The sequence below is a fragment of the Microtus pennsylvanicus genome, chromosome 9, assembly GCF_037038515.1.
Source record: "Microtus pennsylvanicus isolate mMicPen1 chromosome 9, mMicPen1.hap1, whole genome shotgun sequence".
Lineage (NCBI taxonomy): Eukaryota > Metazoa > Chordata > Mammalia > Rodentia > Cricetidae > Microtus > Microtus pennsylvanicus.
The window spans coordinates 50073268-50096178 of NC_134587.1; the positions used below are offsets into that span (position 1 = coordinate 50073268).

At 53.2% G+C, this 22911-nt stretch overlaps 1 protein-coding gene across 4 annotated transcripts in view; it reads left to right on the forward strand.

The window, feature by feature from the left end:
- Gsn (gelsolin) overlaps window positions 1–22911 on the forward strand; it is a 55016-nt gene that overhangs the window by 28103 nt on the left and 4002 nt on the right. For 2 of the 4 annotated variants that reach the window (XM_075985999.1, XM_075986000.1), the window contains exons 4-16: window positions 2186–2390; window positions 2894–3048; window positions 9171–9332; window positions 11492–11641; window positions 12650–12739; window positions 13959–14091; window positions 15608–15696; window positions 15847–16062; window positions 17999–18132; window positions 19977–20067; window positions 21397–21567; window positions 21750–21924; window positions 22749–22873. In XM_075985999.1, the coding sequence (XP_075842114.1) occupies window positions 2195–2390; window positions 2894–3048; window positions 9171–9332; window positions 11492–11641; window positions 12650–12739; window positions 13959–14091; window positions 15608–15696; window positions 15847–16062; window positions 17999–18132; window positions 19977–20067; window positions 21397–21567; window positions 21750–21924; window positions 22749–22873 (1887 nt within the window). In that variant the 5' untranslated portion in view covers window positions 2186–2194. Of the gene's footprint in view, window positions 1–697; window positions 871–919; window positions 991–2185; window positions 2391–2893; window positions 3049–9170; window positions 9333–11491; window positions 11642–12649; window positions 12740–13958; window positions 14092–15607; window positions 15697–15846; window positions 16063–17998; window positions 18133–19976; window positions 20068–21396; window positions 21568–21749; window positions 21925–22748; window positions 22874–22911 lie in introns of those variants that run through there. The other 2 variants (XM_075985998.1, XM_075985997.1) reach the window with 2 other exon arrangements.

Below are 22911 nucleotides of genomic sequence, written 5' to 3' on the forward strand. Positions count from 1 at the left end.
GGAGACATTGGGATGGGAGAGGGCAAACTTCAGTCCTGTCCTCTTATAAGGAATAATGCAGTGCAGGCTCCGAAGGGAGCTGGTTGGTGAGCGTTCTCACCTGCGGACCAGGCTTTCTGAGCAGGCCTGATCTAACCCTCTGCAACCTCTGCTGACTGGAGACTGAGGTACAGTACGCAGGAGTACTGCCCAGGTCCCTAATTTCCCAGTGATGAGCTGAGGAGTGGAGGGAGACCCAAATCCTGTCTCCCTAGGAGAGGGTGCAGAATAGTTCCAGACTGCACCGTTTTCCCCTTCTGTGAAATGCGCTCTCTTTAGAGTATCTGATCTGAAGAGGATTCTCCCCCCTTTGAGCAGAGAGCGCCACAACCGGTTAGTTCATGCTAGGTGGATTTTGCCGGTTTGTTTAGTTTAGTTAGACCTGCTAATTGAACTAATAAGAGGGGGTTTGCACAGGTCACAGAAAAACAGCTCTTTCTGAGTTAGCATCTGCTGTCTGTCAGATCACATGCCGGATCTCCCGTTTGGAACTTAGGGTCCAAGGGGCGACCGCACCCATTTGGGTCGGTGTGGGATCCCAGATGTCTCCGAGATCCAGGACAGATCCCCGCCTCCCCCGCGGGCCCCAAGGCCCTCCCTGCGGGGCGGTCCTCAGCTGGGGCGGGATGGGGCGGCTAGCTACTTAAAGGTCGGGGCGACCGTGAAGCTTCGGCCGCAGCCTGGGTCCTCACTGTCGCCATGGCTCCGCAACTCTCGCTGCTCTGCGCGCTGGTCTTGGCGCTGTGCGCACAGTCGCTGTCCGGTGCGGCTACTGGGTCGCGGGGTACGACCGGAGTGAGAGCGCCCCAAGGTCGGGTGTCTGAGGCGCGGGTGAGTGCCCGGGGTCACCGGGGCTCCCAGAGTAATTGTCTATTGTAAGTTCTTGCAGATACAGCGCTAGGAAAAGGGGAGTAATTCAGGTGTAGAATGGAAAAACTGTTTTGTTGCTTTGTAAGTATGTCTTGCTGCTTCGGGGCTCCTGGGGCGTGGGTGGGGGCCCTGGGCCAAGGCTGTTTCCTTTCCTGCAGGCTAACCTCACCTTGGCCGGATCTTTACTACTGATTTGGATCCCATCTCCTATACCTGTTTAATTTCTTCTCCTGTCTGCCCCCACCCCCACCCCCGTGCTGGTCTCCTCTCAGATTCCTCCTCACTTGGTGTCCCCCCACCCCGTTTTCTATCTATGGACGTGACTGTTATTATTCTCTACTTTCTGTGATTCCCTCTCCTCTCCCCCACCCCCCACCTCTCGGTTCCCCTTTATGTCCTCCTCTACCTGTCTTGAGTCAGGCGTTGCTTCTCCCGCGCGAATTTTGTTCCTACCAGACCTCCTTCTGGCTGAGGTGACCTACTGACTTCCATCTATGGGTGCCAGCCTAACCGTCTGCCCCACAGCCTCCCGCCATCCCCAGAGCATGCTTGGCAGTCTTTCCGTGCCTCAGCCTTCTCCTCCTAACAGGTTCCTGCAGACTTCAGGCTCCATTCCTCCCCCTTTTCCAAGATGTGGAAATGGGGTGGGTTCTGGGGTGGGGCAGGAGGGAGGAGGCAGACAGCGCAGGAGGCCACTTGGGCCCACTAAGCCTATCCTTTCTTGGGGTGTTGTTGGAAGATGGGGAGGGGCGCCTGAGGTGATTTTCCCTCTTCCAAAGAGCCAAAGCAAATAGGCCATGTGACCTGGCGTCAGGCCCCTTTCCTTTTGGATCCTCAGTTTCCCCATTTGCAGAGTAGGGGTGGATAATGAGTCCCAAGAAGGTGCTTGAAGAAAGCCAACAGAATCTCTGGGGACCGGGAGCCACCACCATCTGGCAGAGTATTCTTGAGGTCCAGGAACATCCCTCTCTGTTGTTCCCCAACTGAGGGTCCCAGAAAGACAGCCTGCCTCTGTGTACCTTAGCTGTCCAAATTGGCCACAGAAAAGCCGGGAGCGCTCGGTCTCCATAACAATAAACAAAGAGAGCTGAGTGGGAGACCGAGGCTGGCGGAGGATTAGACATTAGCTCCCAGAAAAGGGCTCATGCTCCACCCCACGGGCGAGCAGGAGGCTCAAGTGAGTCACTCCTGGTGCTAGAACCTACCCTCCCTCGTGCCTGGGGTCTCCCTGCAGAGACCCACATGGTTGCTCAGGCTCTGCCCTGTCTCTCTGCAGCCCGGCACCATGGTGGTGGAGCACCCGGAATTCCTTAAGGCAGGGAAGGAGCCTGGCCTGCAGATCTGGCGTGTGGAGAAGTTTGACCTGGTGCCTGTGCCCCCCAACCTCTATGGAGACTTCTTCACGGGTGATGCGTATGTCATCCTGAAGACAGTGCAGCTGAGGAATGGGAACCTGCAGTATGACCTCCACTATTGGCTGGGTAAGTGAGCTGCTCCTGCTCCCTGCCCCTGCCCCTCAAAGCATGGATAGACCTGGAAGCTGAGGGCTACGTGTGTCAGGCCTTGGTTAGTGGTCACATACCACTACCCTCCAGAGCCAGCCTGGCCAAGTTCAGATGCCCTCTCTGCCCCATTGACCTGCGAGCCACCTTGGTAACTCAGCAGTGTTTTTATATAGCGGACGTGCTGACAGCGAGGTGACATGGGGACCCTGGATCCCTCTGCACTGCTTTAACTCCAATTATCCCCTCATTTTTTTCTTCACAGTTAGGAGCCTAGAGTCCCTAACATTGGCTCTGATCTGTTTGTTTTAGGGTTACCCCATTATACAGATGGAGTAACTGAAGCTCTTAATAGGCAAGAAGGGACTTACTCAATTTCTATAGCCAGGCCAGAGTGGAGCTGTTGGCTCTGGGTGCCTCCTCCTCAAAGGGCCAAGACTACCTTCCAGATGTCAACCTCATGCTGCCCTGCCATTCCCTAGGCAACGAGTGCAGCCAGGATGAAAGCGGGGCAGCCGCCATCTTTACGGTTCAGCTGGATGACTATCTGAATGGCCGGGCTGTGCAGCACCGTGAGGTCCAGGGCTTTGAGTCGTCCACCTTCCTCGGCTACTTCAAGTCCGGACTGAAGTACAAGGTGGGTTGGCTCCCAGTCTCCCAGTCTTGTGGAGTGATGGACAGACAGGTGTCAGGCTCTGGAGTCTCCCAGCCGTGGGTTTGAACCCTGGTCTCTCTTCCCAGTGCGGTGGCCTTGAACAAGCCACACTCCCTCCCTGACCTTTTGATTCCTTGCCTTACAATGGAAAGAAGGTTCTCTACATCCTAAGAGCGTTTTCTTCCCACGTCACAGCGGGCCCATGGGTGGCCTTCTCATGGCCCCTGAGGGGCTGTGCCAAATCCCAGTTCTGCACCTGCTAGGGCTTTGCTGACAGGACCCTATGGTAGGTGACAGGCTGCTTTTACCTCCCTTTCTCCTTGAACTTGGACTTTCACACGTCTGGACCCGATAGGAACATTTCCAAGCTGGGAACCCTGGAAACTACACCCCAGTATGCTGTGCTACCTCCACTGGCCCCTGACACCCACAGCCTGGCTTGCCTCTCTGGTTACCTGCCCTACAGTCCCCGGGAGACAATTTGGTGCAGAGGTGACCGGGAAATGTCCCAAAGCTTGGCTCCTTGAAGGCGTCAAGAGAAGCAGCATTTTTTTGTGGGGGGGGGGGGAGATTCTAAACAGGGTTTCTCTGTAGCTTTGGAGCTTATCCTGGAACTAGCTCTTGTAGACCAGGCTGGCCTTGCACTCACAGAGATCCGCCTGCCTCTGCCTCCCGAGTGCTGGGATTAAAGGTGTGCGCCACCACTGCCCAGCAGAGAAGCAGGGTATTTATGAAGTTCAGTTCTCTTTGTTTAGGGTAGAGAGGGGATTACAAGTTTATGAACCCGATGAGTCTGAATCTCTCATTTGATGGGGGCTGGGACAACTAAAGTACAGAGAGGTTGAGGAATTGGAGTGGGGTCACACAGTAAGTTAAATGGACCCCTGACCAGAACCCAGATCATCTGCCTGTTTTCCAGTGTTATTTCCACTAAACCAGTCCATCTCCCATGACCGGTTCCAGTGGGGACAGATGCCCTACCTATGCCTCTGTCACTCTCTGGCCCTCAGAGCCCTCTTTGTCGAGGCAGAAGTGTCTCCCTCACTCCCAAGTGAGGGATGGGAACTGAGAGTACCTGTGACACTTAGATATCAAGGGAGGGTGTGTCCTGGACCAGCTCAGGATGGGTGGGGCTGGGCTGGCCTTCTTGGGAGGTACCCAGCAGCATTTGCTGGGCTGCTGTGGCTGCCCATCCTCAGGGTCCCCGAAATCATGAGTCAGGAGAGGTGGGAAGCCACGTCCCGCTGAAGCAAGACCAGCAGAGGCTCTCCATTGGCCGTTCACTCAGCAGACAGGATCAGTTCCGGCATCAAGCTGGCTGTGGTGGCACACACTTGGAATCCCAGAATTTAGGGGGCAGAGGATCAGGAGTTCAAGGTTATCCTCTGCTAGACAGTGCATCCACGGCCTTGTCTAAATGATACTCAGTGGGGAATAAAAGCAAGGAGAGAGGGAGACTGTGTCAGCACCCACTGTGACCGTCATGATGCAGGTGTGCTACTGAACCTGTGTGACTGTCTTATATCCTAGAAAGTTCCCCAGGAGGAGACAACAAGTGGTGGAAACCCAACTCATTCCACAGGTGCTGCGCTGAGCACTGGGTGTCGGGTGTGGGGCAGATCACTTCCTTTCTAAGGACTTGAGGGGACAATCATTCTTCAGGAAGTCAATCCACTGAACGCAGGAAGGAAGAGAGGGGGAGTCCAGGGGATTCATGTGGTCAGCTCCTGCGTGGTCAGCTCCCGCGTGGTCAGCTCTCATGTGGTCAGCTCTCTCGTGGTCAGCTCCCGCGTGGTCAGCTCTCGCTTGGACAGCTCTCATGTAGTCAGCTCTCATGTGGTCAGCTCTTGCGTGGTCAGCTCCCGCGTGGTCAGCTCTCGCTTGGACAGCTCTCATGTAGTCAGCTCTCTCGTGGTCAGCTCTCATGTGGTCAGCTCTCGCGTGGTCAGCTCTCATGGGAACACAGTTGTCTGTCTGCCTCAGGTACCCATTGCTTGGGGGAAAGCTTAGCAGATGTAAATGTGACAGTGGCCATGAACACAAGGACAGATTACCAGGCCAGAGAACATTGCAGTGCAGGCTATGGGTGCCTCAGGTTTGGAGCCATAGGTACAGTATATTAAGGTTTTTCTATGGGATCAATTTCATTCTCGCCATTGCCGTTAGGGCAGTAGAGGTATCCCATTTTATAGATGAGAAGGCTGAGGCCCTGTGGAAGGGACCTACAAGCTAGCAGAGTGCTCTCACATCTCGTGCCATGGACTTTGCTCTGCCCTTTCCTCAGATTACCTCCTCCTGTGAGATTCTCACTAGGACCGGCCACACTGTGTAGATGAGGGGGAAGATGTGCTGCCGTGCCCCCGTGCCCAGGATGCACAGCTGGCAGTGGTGTGAGTGAGATTCAGACTCATGTGGGAAGGGTCTTGTGCCGCCCAGCGTGGGCGTTCCAAGAGTCTCTGATTTTATCTGAGCTCCGTAGGGCTCATCCCCTGCATATCTCACTAGCCTCTCCTATATCAAAGGGATTTTAGGGAATGTTCTTGACTATGCTCTGAGGAACACTTGAGAGGCAGATCCCAATCAGGGCTCAGATTTGTGGCTTCGGTCATGAAAGGATCTGTCCCCGGAGGACATGTGAGACCCTGTTTACACCTCCTGCAGGTCCTTAGGCCACCCCCGCACTTGGCAGTCCCAGACCAAGGTCCTCGGCCTCCCCGCCCTCATCTATTATAGATGCCGAGAAGCTAGGCTTGTTACACAAGACTTGTTTCTATGAAAGCCTCCCGGGAGCTACTTCTGTCCTGGATCAGAGAAGGGGCAGAGAGGGGACACGGAGCCACCAGGAAGAGCTGCCGTTACTGTTCTGTGTCACCGTCCTGGGTGGGGGTGGGAAGGGTTCCAATCCCTTCTGGCTCTCCCTTTCATCTTTACCCCCTACCCTGGGGATCCCCCTTCGAAGGACTTGTTAAGTCCTTTGCTCAAAGAGAATCTGGGTCTATATCAGTCCTGGGAGCCTGGACCATGGGATAGCTTGAAATCAGACATCTGGACAATAGGATAGCTGGAAATCAGACATCTGCTGGCACCTTGACGTAGGAAAGGACTGGGTGGAGGATGGGTAGGAACAACCTCAGCAAGGTTTTAGTTGTGTGTTTGTTTCTTCATGGACACTTTAGTGCCCCCCCCCCCCAGCTGAATAAGGCAAGCTTCACTTAGACAAGCCAACACTAAGGAGCAGCCCTTAGAGGGGTCGTCCTGGGACCCCACCCCGAAGGCACAAACCAGTGGTGATTGGTGGCTTTGGTTCTTTCCACAAACCGGCCTGTCTGCCTAGTGTCCTAATTCAGAGGGTGGCTCTTTAAACAACTCGCCCTGTGGGATTTGTTAGAAGAAACAGACGCTGATCTCTTCCCACCCAGAGATTAGATTAGACAGCAGTAATCAGTCCCTTAAAGAGAAAGGAATAGAAAAATTCTAAAAGTTCCCATTCTCCTCTTTGTACATCTACTGGTGTCCTCTGAGAACTTGCTTGATTTAGAGCGCGCGCGTGTGCGTGCATATGTGTGTGTGTGTGTGTGTGTGTGTGTGTGTGTCTGAGGTGGGGGAGGAGGAAGAGAGAGCAGAAGGAGAGAGAGAACTAATAAGAATTCCTGATGCCTGACATTTATGACACAAAACAACGCTCCTTTCTTTCAAAGAGTTTTTGTTTATTTTGATTTGTTATTGTTGTTGTTTGTTTTTGGTTTTGGAGATAGGATTTCTCTATGTAGTCCTGGCTTTCCTTTAACTCACTCTGTAGACCAGGCTGGCCTTAAACTCCTGATTTCTGGGATTAAAGGCATGTGCCCAATCAAAGAGTTATTTTTTAAATAGCAGAACGAAAGGCTTGCTTGAACAAGTGAAAATATTTCCGAGTGTACAAAGCAAGCAGGCAGTCTCTCCTGTCCCCACGCTCCCTTGTGTCTGAGGAGCCAGTACAAAAGGTCCTCTTGGCACCCACTTATTTGGAGAAGCTTCTCAGACCCCCTCGTTTTTGCTATCCTATCCAGCTGAGGGAAGTCAGGAGTCCCAGGTCTGTTGGGAATGAGGCTGGCTTCTAAAAGGCAAAAGATCATGGGGTTGAAGCCCAGCTGTGCAGCCAACTGGCGGGAGCGTGGACACCTGCTCCTTCCCTCCTCACCTCTACCCCTTGCCCAAGAATTGTTTCAGTGACTTTCCTACCTTAGAGACTTGTGAGTCCTGCATGGAGAGCGGGTGCCCAGCCTTACTACCGCTTAGTCATGGTGCCCTAGGGGCCTGTGGGAAGTGGGTGATACCACTCCTCCCTGGTCCCCGGTGACTCTTAGGACTGTCCTGCCTCGGCTCTTGCCCTCCTCTAGACCCCAGTCACATTCTTGAATCTCAGGCATCATGGCCAGCTGGGCCCACGTCAGAACTTAAATTTATTCTCTCTATGATGGGAAAAGTTCCTGGCTTACTATTGACTTGTGGACTTCCTAAGTAGAGTGGAAGCTATGATATGGCCCCGCTCCACACTGGGCTCATTTATTCCTAGTGGCACCCACAGCTATGCCAGAAGTGCTCTTGAGTGTGTTAGGGTAGCTCAGTCAGAACTGAGCCTTTTGACTGAGGCTTGCAAAGCTGAATAGGGCTTACGTCTATATCAAGAATGGCCACCAGGGGGCGCTCCAGCCCCAGCAACGGGAACTGGCTTGTACTAGATGAATGACCCTTAGGACTCTAAGGAGAACATGGCTTTGCAGATTCAGACACACTGAGTTTTGATCACGGCTCCGCCAGCCGCCCCACTGCAAGAGTTTGGGCAAGTCTCTTCAGGTGTGGGCTCTGCCCTCCTCACCTGTGAGAGAGGTGTGGAGTATGTGGCATAGTGGGTATGGTCACGTGACAAACACGTCCATCACACTCACTGTTACTGTGCAGAACAGGTACCTGGTTCCTGGCCTTTCCCTCCTCCCCTCCATCAAGCTTGTATGGCCAGTGTCAGACTTAGCATTGCAGGAAGATAGGCAGCCAAGGTCCTGGCTGGGGCGGTCTGAGGGAGAGAAGCCCCTGAGCTCCCACCCTAAGGTGTGTGGGAATGGGAAGAAGCTTTGACGTGCCACAGGCTTGCTGAGCATGGCTGAGGAAGTGCCCTCACTTCTCTGGGCTTTGGCTGGGCAAATAAGTGTAAGGCTGAAGGCTGGTGAGTCCCTGGAACCAGAGACCGCCCAGCCAGCTTCCTTTGGCTTCCTGCTGAATCAAGGGCCTGTGACATCTGTGGCAGGGAAGCCCATGAATGGGCTCCTCCAGAATTTGGTGGTGGCTGAAGGGTGGAGGACAGGCCTGAGCTGAGGCAGAGAGAGGGAAAGAGATTATTAGAGTCATCATTCACGGTGGTGGAGGTGCCCCTTCCCGCTGCCTGCCTCTGAAGGCCCAAGCCACTCAGCACCACAGGAGGGAGGAGAAGGATGATGGGCCTGGGGAAGTCCAGGAGGGCCTTCAGAGAGCCTGGGACAGTGCGGAGAATGGAGATGAGTGGGCTAGCACTTAGCGTGTGCTTTTCAGAACAGGTGCTCAAACACAGTGAGGCGGGCAAAGTGGCGAGGGAGGGGCTGTGTAGAGCAGAGGCAGACAGAATGCTCAGCCTAGGAGCCTTTGCTGTGCTCCTGTGCATTGTGCAGCAGGCAGGGTCGGTGAGTAAGGAACATCCCCTACACTTTGATCCTGGGTCTCTTTCCTTGAAGAAGATGGTGAATAGGTTGTTGCAGCGTCCCTTGGGGATGCTGGTTTTGAACGAGGAGTGTTTGCAGCCCTTTGACTCAGGAAAGTAACTCCAGGGATCTTTTGGGGGAAGTGTGAGATTCAGTGGAATGTAGTGTGTAGGGAACCTAACACTCCTCCTTAGTTGTGTGGTCTTGGGTAAATGTCATTCATTCTCTGAACGCCAGAAAAGAATGTCTCAGAATTGGACACAGTAACAGTGGCAGTCTTGAGTTAGCTGAGCACCCACTGGACAGAATCTCCCTCCCCCCAGTCCTGTGCCCCCTCCATATCTACTTCACTGGACCTTCTTCCTGGACTAACACTGTTCCTTGGCCTGACAGAAAGGAGGCGTGGCATCCGGATTCAAGCATGTGGTACCCAATGAGGTGGTGGTGCAGAGGCTCTTCCAGGTCAAAGGACGCCGTGTAGTCCGAGCCACTGAGGTGCCTGTGTCCTGGGACAGCTTCAACAATGGTGACTGCTTCATTCTGGACCTGGGAAACGTGAGTCTGGCCTGCCCCTTTCCAGGGCAACTGTGATCGTCTGGGTTAGATCTGACTCTGGGGAGGGGAAGCACTCGTGAACGGGGACAGACCACAGGGACCAGAAGGCCCAGTGTCGGGCAGACCGACCCAGTGTGGATGAGATTCCCACACGTCGACCCAGATGTGTCATTCATGTATGCATGGATCTCAGGTCCTCATCATCTACACGATGTTTTTGATGCGCAGACTCCCTGATATCTCTTGACACGCACAGCCACATCCCTATTAAAATACAGACGCTCATTTCTAAGCCCATGGCATTTGTGGGCAAAACCTGCAGGCTCTTGTCCGCTGTGGACACTAGCACCGCAGTGAGTGCCTCGACATGTAGACTTGGACGCACAGTGTATGACATCATTGGCTGCATATGTACTGGTATGTGGCCATGTGCGTGGTGCTTATCCCCAGGCCTACTTACAGGTAAGTGGGTGGTTTCCTTCATGCCTCGTAGCTCCACAGAGCACAAACCTGCAATGCTCACAGCCAGACACTGCACCCCAAAACTTCTGTGAGTATGTATCTGTGGCCTAATGCCCTATCTTGACTTAGCACAGGCTTTTAATAAAAGCCTTAAGAATTATTTTATGTGTAAGGGTGTTTTGTCTTCATGTATGTCTGTGTACTGTGTGCGTGCCTGGTGTTTACAGGGCCAAAACAGGGAGTTGGATCCTGTGGGACTGGAGTTGCAGGTGGCTGTGAGCTGCCATGTGGGTGCTGGTGTCGAGCCCAGGCCCTCTGCAAGAGCAGCCAGCGCTCTTAACTGCTGAGCCGCCTCTCCAGCCTCAGTATAGTTTCTTTGTTGAAGTAAAATGGCGTGGTGTGTTCTAATCCCGACTGCTGTTCTGTGGAATTCACCCAGTGAACATACCTGTCAAGCTCCTATCTAACTGAAGACCAGGAAATACAACATTGCGGTTACCGGGGAAGCATTGGCTGTCCCTTCCTAGTCCCTTTACCCCTCCTTTGAAACTCTCTCATCAGGATAGGCTTGTTTTGCACATTTCTGATTATGTACAAGAGACCGTCCTCTTTTGGTGAATTCTTCTTTTAAACCTTGCCTTTCTGAGATTCCACGCTAGTGCTGCCTTTGGGTGTAGCTCAGGCACCCCTTGCTTTGTAAGAGTTGACTCTATAGGTAGTCAGCTGCTGCATGCCTGTTGTCGTGGGCGCTCGCTTGGTTCTGGTTAGGGCTGCTCCAAACACGCTGGCACGGATCTTTTAGGGCATATACCTGCAGTTCTGCAGTTCAGGCTTAGGGTGGGATACTGGCTCCCAGGGTGTTGTAGTCTGCTTTTGTTGCTGTGTTCTTGGTTGCCCAGCAGCAACCGAGAGGTGGAAGGGGTTTGTTTCAGCTTATACTTCCACGTCATAGTCCATCACCGAGGGAACCAGGGCTGCATACTCACCTGCCTAGGGAAGCTGCTGCTCACAGTGGGCGGGGTCCTCCCCATCAATCACAGCAGTCATTCACTGACATGGCCACAGCCCAGACTGATTGTAGCACTCCTCAGCTGAGGTTTCCTCTTCCCAGGTGACACTACGTTGTGTCGAGGTGACAGGAAAACTCGCTAGCACACAGATGAGTGAAGGCCAGGGACACTGTGGGAGCTGTAGGTCATCAGTGCTTGCAGTTTCGCTTCCCACCAGCAGGGGACTCTATAACAGAAGCTTAGAGATTGCACAGCTTAAGTTGATTTAGGCTCACGGGCTGGGGCGTGATGGGGTTCTTTACAGAATGGCTGATGTAGACGGGCCAATGGCCTGTGTAAAACAGTCGAGAGACAGCGGTGTAGCAGGAAAGACTGAACCTAAATGAAAAACATTAGTCCCAATAGACCCACAATGACTATCAAACTTTAACGTAAACTTCAGAGGAACAAATTATATGCAGTCCATAGCAGCCAGCAATCTTGAGGCTGTTGTGCATGTCAGTACCCTCGAATGCAGAGAGCACCCTGTTGCCCTTGTGTGACCCATGTGTGTGCTGTGCTGGCCCTCACCTGGGCCAGTGTGGGCCAAGGGGAGCTTGTACGTAGGCACAGTGTGCACACTGCCACCCTTTCAGGCCGGCTTGTGTAAAGGCTGGACTCTGACGTCCTGGGGTCTCTGTCTTACAGAATATCTATCAGTGGTGCGGCACCAACAGCAACAGATTTGAAAGGCTGAAGGCCACACAGGTGTCCAAGGGCATCCGGGACAACGAGAGGAGTGGCCGTGCCCAAGTACACGTGTCTGAAGAGGGTGCAGAGCCAGAAGCAATGCTCCAGGTGTCTGTGGGATGTGGGTGGGGTGAACAGGGGTGGGGTAGGGGGAGTCTACTCCTGCCTTCTTTATAAAGAGTTATTTGTCAGATTCCTTCCTGCTCCTGAAGACCTTTTTTGATTTTCTACCTGGCCTGAACATTTAGGAGGTAGGAAGATAGCTTCCTACAACTGTAACTCCCCTGAGAACTAAGTTGAAATCTCAGGGCGTGGTGTATGCTGGGACTGTGTGTCCACCCTCCAGCAAGGAGGACCGAGCCTTCCAAAGGAGCAGGTTAGCAAAGAGGTGTCCCAAAATTTCTTGAGGACTACCTGAAACTATTGCAACCCAGCAGTCAGTGTCCTCTTCTGACATTCCTGTTTATTTATGGCTCATTTGGTTAGCATTGTGATGCGGCTGTCAGTTACCATGTTTTGAGAATCTACCAACAAGACGAGCTTCCCCGGAAAACGAAAGGGGGAATGTCTGCCTTGTGCCGCTGTATGCTCCCACTTGCTGGGGCATCCAGTTCTGACTTTTGTAAGGAGCACAAGGATTTTATTGGGAGAAAGAAAAAGATCCCAGACATCAGCAATAGTAGCCGGAATGTTAAGGTCTCGAATGGAACAGACATCAGGGACAGTAGCTGGGATGTTAAGGTCTGTTAATGAACAGAACAAACAAACTTGAAGCCTTGTTAGCTGAGGTTCCAGTTCTGACAGCCTCCTGGAAGCTGTGTGAGCCAGTAAGCTTGTCTCTCCTGCTCTCAGCACCCCCTGCTGTGAATGGAGGGAGGTAAAGGAGAGCCCCTCCAGTCCTGGTTGGAAGGACTAGGGGAAGGGCTAGTCTGGAGACGGGGCACCCAGAGGGAAGGGCATTGACAGGCAGGTCATGGGAACTTTTTCCCCAAAGGGATCGGTTCTAGATTTCAGGGACAGGCAGGCTCTGTCCACGTAGGCTGGCCTGCTGGGGAGCTCTCTCAGAAGCCCCAGTGCTCATGGTCACCCTTCCCCCCATCTCCACACCTTCCCCAGGTGCTGGGTCCCAAGCCAGACCTGCCTGCAGGCACCGAGGACACAGCAAAGGAGGATGCAGCCAACCGGAAACTTGCTAAGCTCTACAAGGTGAGCCCCAGGAGTACTGTTTCCCACACCCACCCTGGTCAGGCTGGGGAGGCAGGAGGCTCCCTCAGCTGTCCTAGGCTCGGCTGCTGATCTCGTATTACTTGGCTCCCCACCCCTCCTTGCAGAAAGAAACAGACTTTTGTTGTTGTTTTGGATTGAGTTTGGGATTTTGTTATTGTATTTGTTTGACAGGATCTTGTTTTACTGTGTAGCCCAGGCTAACCTTGATCTTTGCAGAATTCTATAGAATTTCTGAGAGTCTGGGCCGAAAGAGGTGATGAGAAAGAATCTTAGAACTCGGTGAAGGTGATGGCTAACATTTCTGATAATGTCTTCCTTGTGTGTCTTTGGGTACACTTTTCAGTGCTGGGGTCCAGTCCAGGCCTTGGCTTGTGCACAAATTGGTCTGGTGCCAGTCTTAGCCCCTCCCCTATCATTTTAGAATCCAGGATGAGCCCGTGGGCTTTGCTATGTGGCAGTCTCCAGCTCCCAAATCTTCCTCTCCGGGGACTCTGGAGCCTCTGCTTACTCTGAGCCAGTCTTATGAAATTTGGCTGGTGGACATCTTGGTTTTAAGTCCAATGCACTCTTTCTATTAGGATTCTGAGGTTTACAGGAATACCAAGGAGAGAGCCCGTATCCCCTCCTCTGGCTTCTTAGCCCTAGTGTAAGCAGGCAGACTTTCCAGCTAAGCCATTGAGAGGAGGCCAATGCTGCCAACCAATGAGAGGCATTCTCCTGCTTCTCCAAGCTCGTTCCAAGCACAGTCCTGGTGGCACATAGTGTTTGGCCCTTGTCATTTCCTTCTCAATACTCCTGGTTTCCCAAGCTTCCCAGCAAACTCTTTACCACTTCTCAGAGGCCCGACACCTTTTACTGAGATGAGGTCTCAGCATCTCATCTGGCCTTGAACTCGCTGAGCTGTGAGGATGACGTTGAATGCCTCCTCCTCCTGAGTTCTAGATTGCAGGAGTGCACCACCACACGGGGTTCATGTGGTACTGGAGGACGAGAACCCCAGGCCTTGTTCATACTAGACAAGCAGAGCTCCATGCCCAGCCCCAAGACCCTCCCTCTGCTCTGTTTATCCACCTTCCTATTCCAGGTGCAGCATCCATGTCACACGCTGGGTCACCTGCTTGGCTGTGCTGCAGGGCTGGAGGGGCCTGGACGTTGATCTGCCCCTCTAGGTGCTCACGTGGCCCTTCCATCCCCACAGGTCTCCAACGGTGCAGGCAGCATGTCAGTCTCCCTCGTGGCCGACGAGAACCCATTCGCCCAGGGCGCCTTGAGAACTGAGGACTGCTTCATCCTGGACCATGGCCGAGATGGGAAAATCTTTGTCTGGAAAGGTGCGGGAGGTGCCTAGGTTCCACTGGTCTCCAGAGGCTTCAGGGGTCTCAGCCCCAGAGAGAACACTGTCACAATAAGAAACGATCAGGATGCTAAGCTAATGCCTAGCTTTGCAGCTGGCTCACTGTAGGATCCTCGCCCCTTGCTGAGTCTGAGGCCTTGCTAGGGCTCAAATGACTGTTTGCCAAGTGACTGACAAGATCGGTCCTACAGAACATTTATGTATCTTTAAAAAGTGTAGCTTTGTGGGTCTCAAACTCCTGCAGGCCAGCATTTTGGATGGGGTAAGCCATACGCTATTGTGTGGCTTGCTCTCTGCCAGGGGGTGGGGCACTAAGGAAGTCTTTGTGGATGGAGTTGCTCCTGTGAGGCTCTTGGGCCTGGTTGTTTCTGAGAGCCCACAGACATCTGAGAAACCCTCTCCCACTCATCCCCAGGGATTCCTCAGATGCGCTGAGACTGGTGCTGGGAACCGAGAGGGAGGCAGGGGTGGAGACCGCAAGAATGGGCTGGGCTGGCTGTCCAGGCGATCTGGGCATGGACCAGTCAGGGCCTCAGCTGACTCTGAGGTTCTCATGGCTGGAGCAGAAAGAGTGTGTCACCTCGGAAGGGGACATCTGCGCAGGGTATGCAGCCCGGTGTTTGTACTGACGCAGCAGGTCAGCTTCCTGTGACCTCTCTGAAACACCCGCTTTCTTATATATAAGAGGGACAAGACAGCCATGACCTCTCGGATTTAAGGCTGTAATATGGATTAAATGAAATAATGTATGTGTGGTTATGGCATCAAATCTGTGTTCAGTAAGTGAGCCACAGTGGTTAGCAAGGTTGCTGTTACTGGCCAGGACCCCAGAGGGGGCGTCTCTTGTAACTAGAAGCCCCCAGTTTAGGGTGGTGCTCCCTGGTTACCTATGGTCTAAGTTTAAGGAGAGTAGGGATGTGGGGCTGCTGCACTCTCCTGGGACCTCTGAGCTGCTGTCTTAGTAAGGATTTCTATTGCTGTGAAGAGACTCCATGACCACAGAAACTTTTTTTTTTGAGACAGGGTTTCTCTGAAACTTTGGGGCCTGTCCTGGAACTAGCTCTTGTAGACCAGGCTGGCCTTGAACTCACAAAGATCCACCTGCCTCTGCCTCCGAAGTGCTGGGATTAAAGGTGTGCGCCACCACTGCCTGACTCACAGCAACTATTTTAAGGAAACAATTAATTGGGGCTGGCTTACAGTTCAGAGGTTTAGTCCATTATCATCATGGCAGGAAGCATGGTGACATGCAGGCTGACATGGTGCTGGAGAAGTAGCTGAGAGTTCTACATCCTGATCAGCAGGCAGCAGGAAGAGAGAGTGACGCTGGGCCTGGCTTGAGCATCTGAGACCTCAAAGCCCACCCCCAGTGACACACTTCCTTCAACAAGGCCGCACCCCCTAACAGCACCACTCCCTATGAACCAGTGGGGGTCATTTGTATTCAGACCAGCACAGCTGTGACCTGGCATCTTTCCCTTGGCTTCCGGCAGGCAAGCAGGCCAACACTGAAGAGCGGAAGGCTGCCCTCAAAACAGCCTCTGACTTCATCACCAAGATGGAGTATCCCAGACAGACCCAGGTAATGGTCTGAGGCCAGGGAGAAACAGATTCAGTGGGGGTAAGGGAGGGAGGAGTCCATCGTCCTCCTTGGGGACTGGATGGGCACCCGAGGCTCTCTGAGGCCCTTGCTAGGCAGCCTTGCCATGTTTTCCCCTTCTCTCCTCTTCAGGTTTCCGTCCTCCCAGAGGGTGGAGAGACCCCACTGTTCAAGCAGTTCTTTAAGAACTGGCGGGACCCAGACCAGACAGATGGCCCCGGCCTGGCCTACCTCTCCAGCCACATTGCCAACGTGGAGCGGGTGCCTTTTGATGCCGCAACACTGCACACCTCCACCGCCATGGCCGCACAGCATGGCATGGACGACGACGGCACTGGCCAGAAGCAGGTAATGGAACCTCAGGTCTAGAGCAAAGACCTGGCTCAGTCAGCTGTCCCATTGACCAGGTAAAGAATGGCAAAGGGCAGATGGGGGTGATTTTATCAATGTAGCCACACTGGGGAGAACAAGAAAAGGGGCCCGTGGTCCCCAAGTCCAACTTCACAGCCTGGACATGAGGGAGAGAAGGGGCTGGAGGTGTGTGTGTAAGCAAGCAGTCCTGGCCAGAGCGTGGTCTAGTCAGCACCTCAGATCTGGTTCACAAGGAGGTCTGAGGAGGTCCGCATATCTGGGCGGGGTGAGAAAGCTGCTCTTGCAATGACCGCAGGTTCCAGACAGTGACTGTCTTTGCCTTCAGCCTCGCAGGCAGCTGAGATAGGTCAGCAAGGTGCCCCTTGAGGGAGTAACATACCGAGCTGAGCAAGTAACTCAGAGTAAGGGAGACCCAAACCAAACAGAGACCTAGACATCCTTCCGGCTTCAGTTGCTGCTGGGCCCAGGCAGGAGCAGGATTCTGTGCCTGGGCTGGCTTTTGCTGGATACTTCCCTTTCTGTCCCCTCTCTCCCAGGCCCCTGTGGCTCATGTCCCCACCCTCTGCCTCCCTGAGGAGGTTTCTTTCTTGTTTTCCACCACAGTCACCATGGATGAGATTCTTTTGTTTAATTTTTGTTTGTTTGTTGGCAACAAATATCACCTGGGTACCTACTATGTGCTGGTCTCTTTACTGGGCTCCCGGCCCCATTTTTTTGCCTAGGAGTGCCTGGTTGGGAGGGGAGGTGACCTCGGCCACAGCAGAATCTTGAAATCTGTTCTCAGAGTTGAAAGGAAGCCCAGGGGATTTTGTGGGACCGCAGAAAGGGAAGTGGGAATGAGGTGGCTGGGGTGGGTTTGTTGCTGGGGTGTAGGGGCACATTCCAGGTGTGACTTCTCCCAGTATGGTGCTGATCCCATCCTCAGGAGGGGCCGGGGATGCCCTTCTTTTGTTTTTAGTAGATGCATGACAGATTTGGTTCTGTGCTTTAGAAACACTCCGTAAAAATAGGTAGGAGGCAGAAGCATGAAGCTGGGACGTCTGTGATGGTTTAAGGGAGAAACAATGAGGCACTTGGGACTAGTACAGGTGGGGGTGTTTTCGGAGTCCATTTCAGGCTGGTGTCCACTGTCTTCCTCAGAGGAGACTACAGGGTCGTCTTTGCATGGCCTCATTACTGTCGTGGATGCTTGCTTTCGTTATTGCAGAGTGTGGGGCGGAGGCAGCGGAAGTATTTAGAAGACAGAGAGTTGAGCCTGGCTGAGTCTCCTGGGCCCACTCACTCAACTTCTCTGCCCAACGTTGTAAAATGGGCTTGGTCAGTGTCTCCACTTGACCACCAGGTGTCACTGCAGGGCCTCCCGATGATGAAAGTCCTGTCACTGGATCTCCACAGAGATCCGCCTGCAGGGGTCATTCCGAGGCCAACCAACTGTGGCCCTGTTGAGTGAGATGACCCCTAAAATCCAAGTGCTTCCATAACAATGGGGAGAATGGAAATGCTGGGGATGAAATAACAATCCTGCTGGCTAGCGGCTGATGCTGGCACGGGGCATCAGGCCATCTGCACGACTAGAGTTTAGGCTCGGAGAACTTCCCCTTAACTGTTTCAGTTGAGGAGACTCCGGCCCCGAGAGGCACCTCTCAAAGGGTGGGGCTTAGGTCTGACTCAGGCCTGGCTCAGCCTTCTGATCTAGCGCTATCTTGAGGGGTCTTTCAGGGGGAAGTGAGAAGAGCTGGGGCAGGAACCCTGGGTCATAACCCTGCCGCACCTCTCACGAGCCCTGTGAGTGGGATAAATTGTCCGACTTTTCTTGGACCCGAGTGGTGTCCTGTTATCTACACTGTCCGCTATGCTGGGGTCTCCAGCTAGCCCGAGGTGACAGCGTCTGACCCCAACTCCACCCCTGCAGATCTGGAGAATCGAAGGCTCCAACAAGGTACCAGTGGACCCGGCCACATACGGGCAGTTCTATGGAGGTGACAGCTACATCATTCTGTACAATTATCGCCACGGTGGCCGCCAGGGACAGATCATCTACAACTGGTGAGGGGCCTGGGCTGTCCTCCTGGTGTCAGCGGGAGCACGTGGGGACCTGACTGTGCCTGACTGTGGTGGCAAGAGGAAAAGTGCGAGATGACCAGGGGGAATCTTGATACAGAGGCCTGAGCTGAGACAGCCACACCCTGCTGGGACCCCTTCTCACCCACAACTCTAAACTTCTTGCCGTCAGAATATGACGTGCCGTCTTAGGGACAGAGACACACCAACCCAGCAGCTCCTGCCAGTCAATGCCAAGTCCCCTCCAGAGGCTGGCTTCCACTGTGATGGTTGTAGATGATTCTGTACTACATAAGTACGTAGTATTAGTATGTATGTCAATTACAGCAACTATTTTAGTAATTGTTTTAAAGCAGAGCATGTAATCCCATTGCTCCCAACCCAGAGCAGAGCACAAAGTTGTCAATCTGAACATTTTGTCCCACCTGTACCCCTGCCGACTCGTCCACCAAGCCCCATCCTTACCTGTTGACAGCTTGGCAGTTTTTATTTATCATTTTTGCATGATTACTGGAAGGATGTTTAAGGTATCCCCAGCTCTTCAGCTTCTGTGTCTGCTCCAGTATCCCCAGCTCTCCATTCCTGTCTTTTCTGGCCCAGGCCCTAACTGAGACCCCATGGGACATCTCTCGGACTCCACGGGGCTTTTCTTGTGTCCTGTCAGTCCCGGGGTCTGCCCTTTTCCTTCATGACCATAACCCCCTGAAGAGTGATTGCCCAGGAACCATGCACTCAGACTCAGTTTGAAAGCCCCATACTTCTAAAGCAGCTGCACTTATAAACTAGATAATACACAAATTATGATGGGGAGTCATGGGGATTGAGCCCAGATTCTTAGACGTACTAGGCAAGCCACTACCACTGATCTATAAGGCCAGCACCCCCTTTACTTTTTATTTGAGGCAGAGTCTCACTAATTTGCTCACGCTGGTCTTGAACTTACAATCCTCTTGCCTCAGCCTCTCAAGTAGCTGAGACTCCAAACCTGCACCACTAAGCTCAACGTAACATACAGATTTTTTTTGATACAAGGTTTCTTTATGAAGCCCTGGCTACCTGGAACAGCTCAGAAATCCACCTGCCTCTGCATCTGCCTCCTTAGTACTGAAATTAAAGGCATGTGCCACCACGCCCGGTTGATACAAAACTCTGTTTTTTTTTTTTTTTTGGATTTTTGAGACAGGGTTTCTGCATAGCTTTTTGGTTCCTGTCCTGGAACTAGCTCTTGTAGACCAGGCTGGCCTCAAACTCACAGAGATCCGCCTGCTTCTGCCTCCCGAGTGCTGGGATTAAAGGCATGCGCCACTATCCCCAGTTGATACAAAATTCTTAAGAAGGCTTTTGACTTACAGCGTACGCCTGGTACAAGGTCCAGCCTTGGCAAGTGGAGGCAGGGGACCGTGAGTCTCTGTAACACTCCGTCTCAGGGTGTCCCCATGAGGCTATGTCTGGTGTCTTTCCCTACCGATGACACATCTCACACCTGTTTCCAACCCGTCCTGCATACAGGGAGATGCCCTGACCACTTTGGTACATTTTGCTTTTGAGTCCCAGTACCCTCTCATGGCTGTCCATCAGGGGATGGCCCAGGGAGGTTCCCGCAGGCACATTTAGGACAAGGAGGTCTACCTATTGTAGTAGGACCTATGATACTAAGTAAGAACGCAGTCTGCTGAGCTGGGGTGGGCATGGTGGGGAGGCTGTTGTCGCTGGTTCTCCCCACTGCTCCATCTCTACAAAAAGGAGACTCATGGGTTACTGGAGCTAAGGGCAAGAAAGAAGCCCAGGGCTCTATGTAAACTAGGGCTGAGTCTCTCTCCCTCTTCTAGGCAGGGTGCCCAGTCTACCCAGGATGAGGTCGCTGCGTCCGCCATCCTGAGTGCCCAGCTGGATGAGGAGCTGGGAGGAACTCCTGTCCAGGTGAGTCAGAACAGTGCCTCTCAGGGCTCCAGTCAGGGCTTGGTCTCTCTGCTCATTTATCTTCCTAATTATTCATGCACTCATCCAGGCATCTTCCCCCTCACCATCATCCATCCGTCCATCCATCCGTCCATCCATCCATCCATCCATCCGTCCATCCGTCTGCCCATCTGTCCGTCCATCTACCTATGCACACACCTACCTACCCATCCACCCACTCGCCATCCATCCATCTGTCCATCTGTCCATCCATCCATCCATCCATCCATCCATCCATCCGTCTGCCCATCTGTCCATCTGTCCGTCCATCTACCTATGCACGCACCTACCTACGCATCCACCCACTCGCCATCCATCCATCTGTCCATCCATCCATCCATCCATGTATCTGTCTGCCCATCCATCTCCCCATGCACCCACCCACCTGCCCATCCATCCGTCCTTTGGTCCATTCACTCACCCACCCATACATCCGCTTATCCACGCAGCCATCCATCTATCTGCTCACCGACCCATGGAACAGATTTTATGCAGGGTTTTCTCTGTACTGGGCTAAGTGTCAGCATCCAGTATATAGACACTGTCTTTCCTGGGCAGTGTCTCCATTCCTTGGTTGTGCAGCAGGAATGACATGGTTGGTTCCAGTAGGGCACATTTAGGACAAGGAAACTCATGTGTTGCTTTAGTTCTAAGTAGGAAGGTGGTGGAGGTTGGGGCTGTGTGGGGTACAGCAGAGCCTCCAGATCTGAGGACTCCTTGCATCCCTCCACCTCCTGACTTGTTTAGGACTGACATCAGCATTCTGGAAGAATGCACATAAGCAATCTGCTCTTCCTTTTAAGGTCATATTTGCAAACTTGGAGTCCCCTGGTTCTTGAAGCAGACTCAGGGGCTGAAGGGCAAAGCTTCACAGAGACAGTGGGTGGGAAAACAGCCAAGACAGCAGCAACCAGGGACTTCGGCAGTGCCATCATCCCTAGCTCGCCCTACTCAGTGCTGTGGTGCTGCCAGGTCATAGTTCTCCCATCCACAGCCAGATGTGGTAGCCTTTCTGAAGGGAACGATCCAGAATCACAGAGAAAAGATGTTGGGTGTGTGTGTGGGGGGGGGGGGCTGGAGAGACGGCTCAGTGGTTAAGAGCACTGATTGCTATTCCAGAGGACCTAAGGTCAATTCTCAGCACCCACAAAGCAGCTCACAACTGTTTGTAACCCCAGTTCCAGGGGATCTGACATCCTCACACAGATATACATGCAGGCAAAACACTGATGTATAAAATTTAAAAAACTATGAAAAAGCAAAGCTGATCTCCTCCTCTCTCTCCGCCAGAGCCGAGTGGTCCAAGGCAAGGAACCTGCACACCTCATGAGCTTGTTTGGCGGGAAACCCATGATCATCTACAAGGGTGGCACCTCCCGAGACGGGGGCCAGACAACCCCTGCCAGTACCCGTCTCTTCCAAGTCCGAGCCAGCAGCTCTGGAGCCACCAGGGCTGTTGAGGTAATGTCAGGTCCCAGAACATGGGCAAGGTTCCCCTCCTGACCCCTCAGTGTCCAAAGGCTGTGTGCTGTCTGTCTGTGAGGGAAGAGGTCCACTTGCTGCAGGGTCCCTGGGCTGTCAGGACGGGCTGGGTTGCATTTCCTCGCTCCTGACTGAGTGCTGTGTGCCCCACCCGCCTCCAGGTGATGCCCAAGGCTGGCGCTCTGAACTCCAATGATGCCTTCGTGCTGAAAACCCCGTCAGCCGCCTACCTGTGGGTGGGTGCAGGAGCCAGCGAGGCAGAGAAGACCGGGGCCCAGGAGCTGCTGAGGGTGCTGCGAGCCCAGCCTGTGCAGGTGGAGGAAGGCAGAGAGCCAGGTGGGAGCCAGGGCCCCACCTCTTCCATCTGCATCCTTCTCCAGTGCCTTCACCCTCGTGGGTGTTAGATGGGAGCTGGAGGATGAAATGAGCCTGGTGGCCAGTGAATGACAGGGTAGTCTCCAGACACCGGAGGAGAGAGAACTTGGCATGATGGTCCAAGAGGACCCTGGAGATGGTGACAAGGGGTGACAGTGTCAGAGGGCTTCTCCTTACCTTTAGAGCTACAGAGAGAAGGGCATTAGTCGTCTTTGCTACTAAGAACCCATCCCCTCCTTCTTGGTACCTCATGGAAGCAGTGAAGGGTTGCTTGGTCTGCATCTGCCTAGCAGAAACCACTGTTAGGACACATGTTCTTCTTTCCCAGCCACACTTTGGTGGCTGATGGGCACCGTGGCTTTTGAGTACTTGAAACGTGACTGGTGGGAATGAGTGGACATGAGGAAGGTGTAACTGTTTAATTGTGATACATTTCTATAGCAATGGTCACATACAACCAGAACACACATAGAGCAGGTGTTGTAGAAAGAACATGGGGATTGGACTTGGAAAAGGTTTGCTCCCTGGCTTTATCACTCCCAGGCTTTGTGAATTACGTGAATCGCTGTCTCTGGGTCTCTGTGTGCCAAGTGGAGAGTTATCCCCGTTCTGTGGTGCTGTTGTCTCTGTCATGAGTCTTATGCCAGCTTGCCCTCTCCAGGCCTTTCCATTTCCTTCTATCTCGAGCCCCTGGGATCTTAAAGTGGAGAGCAGCCAGTTGAATATTGGTACAGTTTGGTCTGGGGTCTGGTGAGATGTGCTCATGGGGCCGTCTCCCTTCATAGATGGCTTCTGGGAGGCTCTGGGTGGGAAGACTGCCTACCGTACATCCCCAAGGCTGAAGGACAAGAAGATGGATGCCCATCCTCCTCGCCTCTTTGCCTGCTCCAACAGGATCGGACGCTTTGTGGTGAGTCTGGCGGTGACACCTTTGCTTGTGCCTAGGGA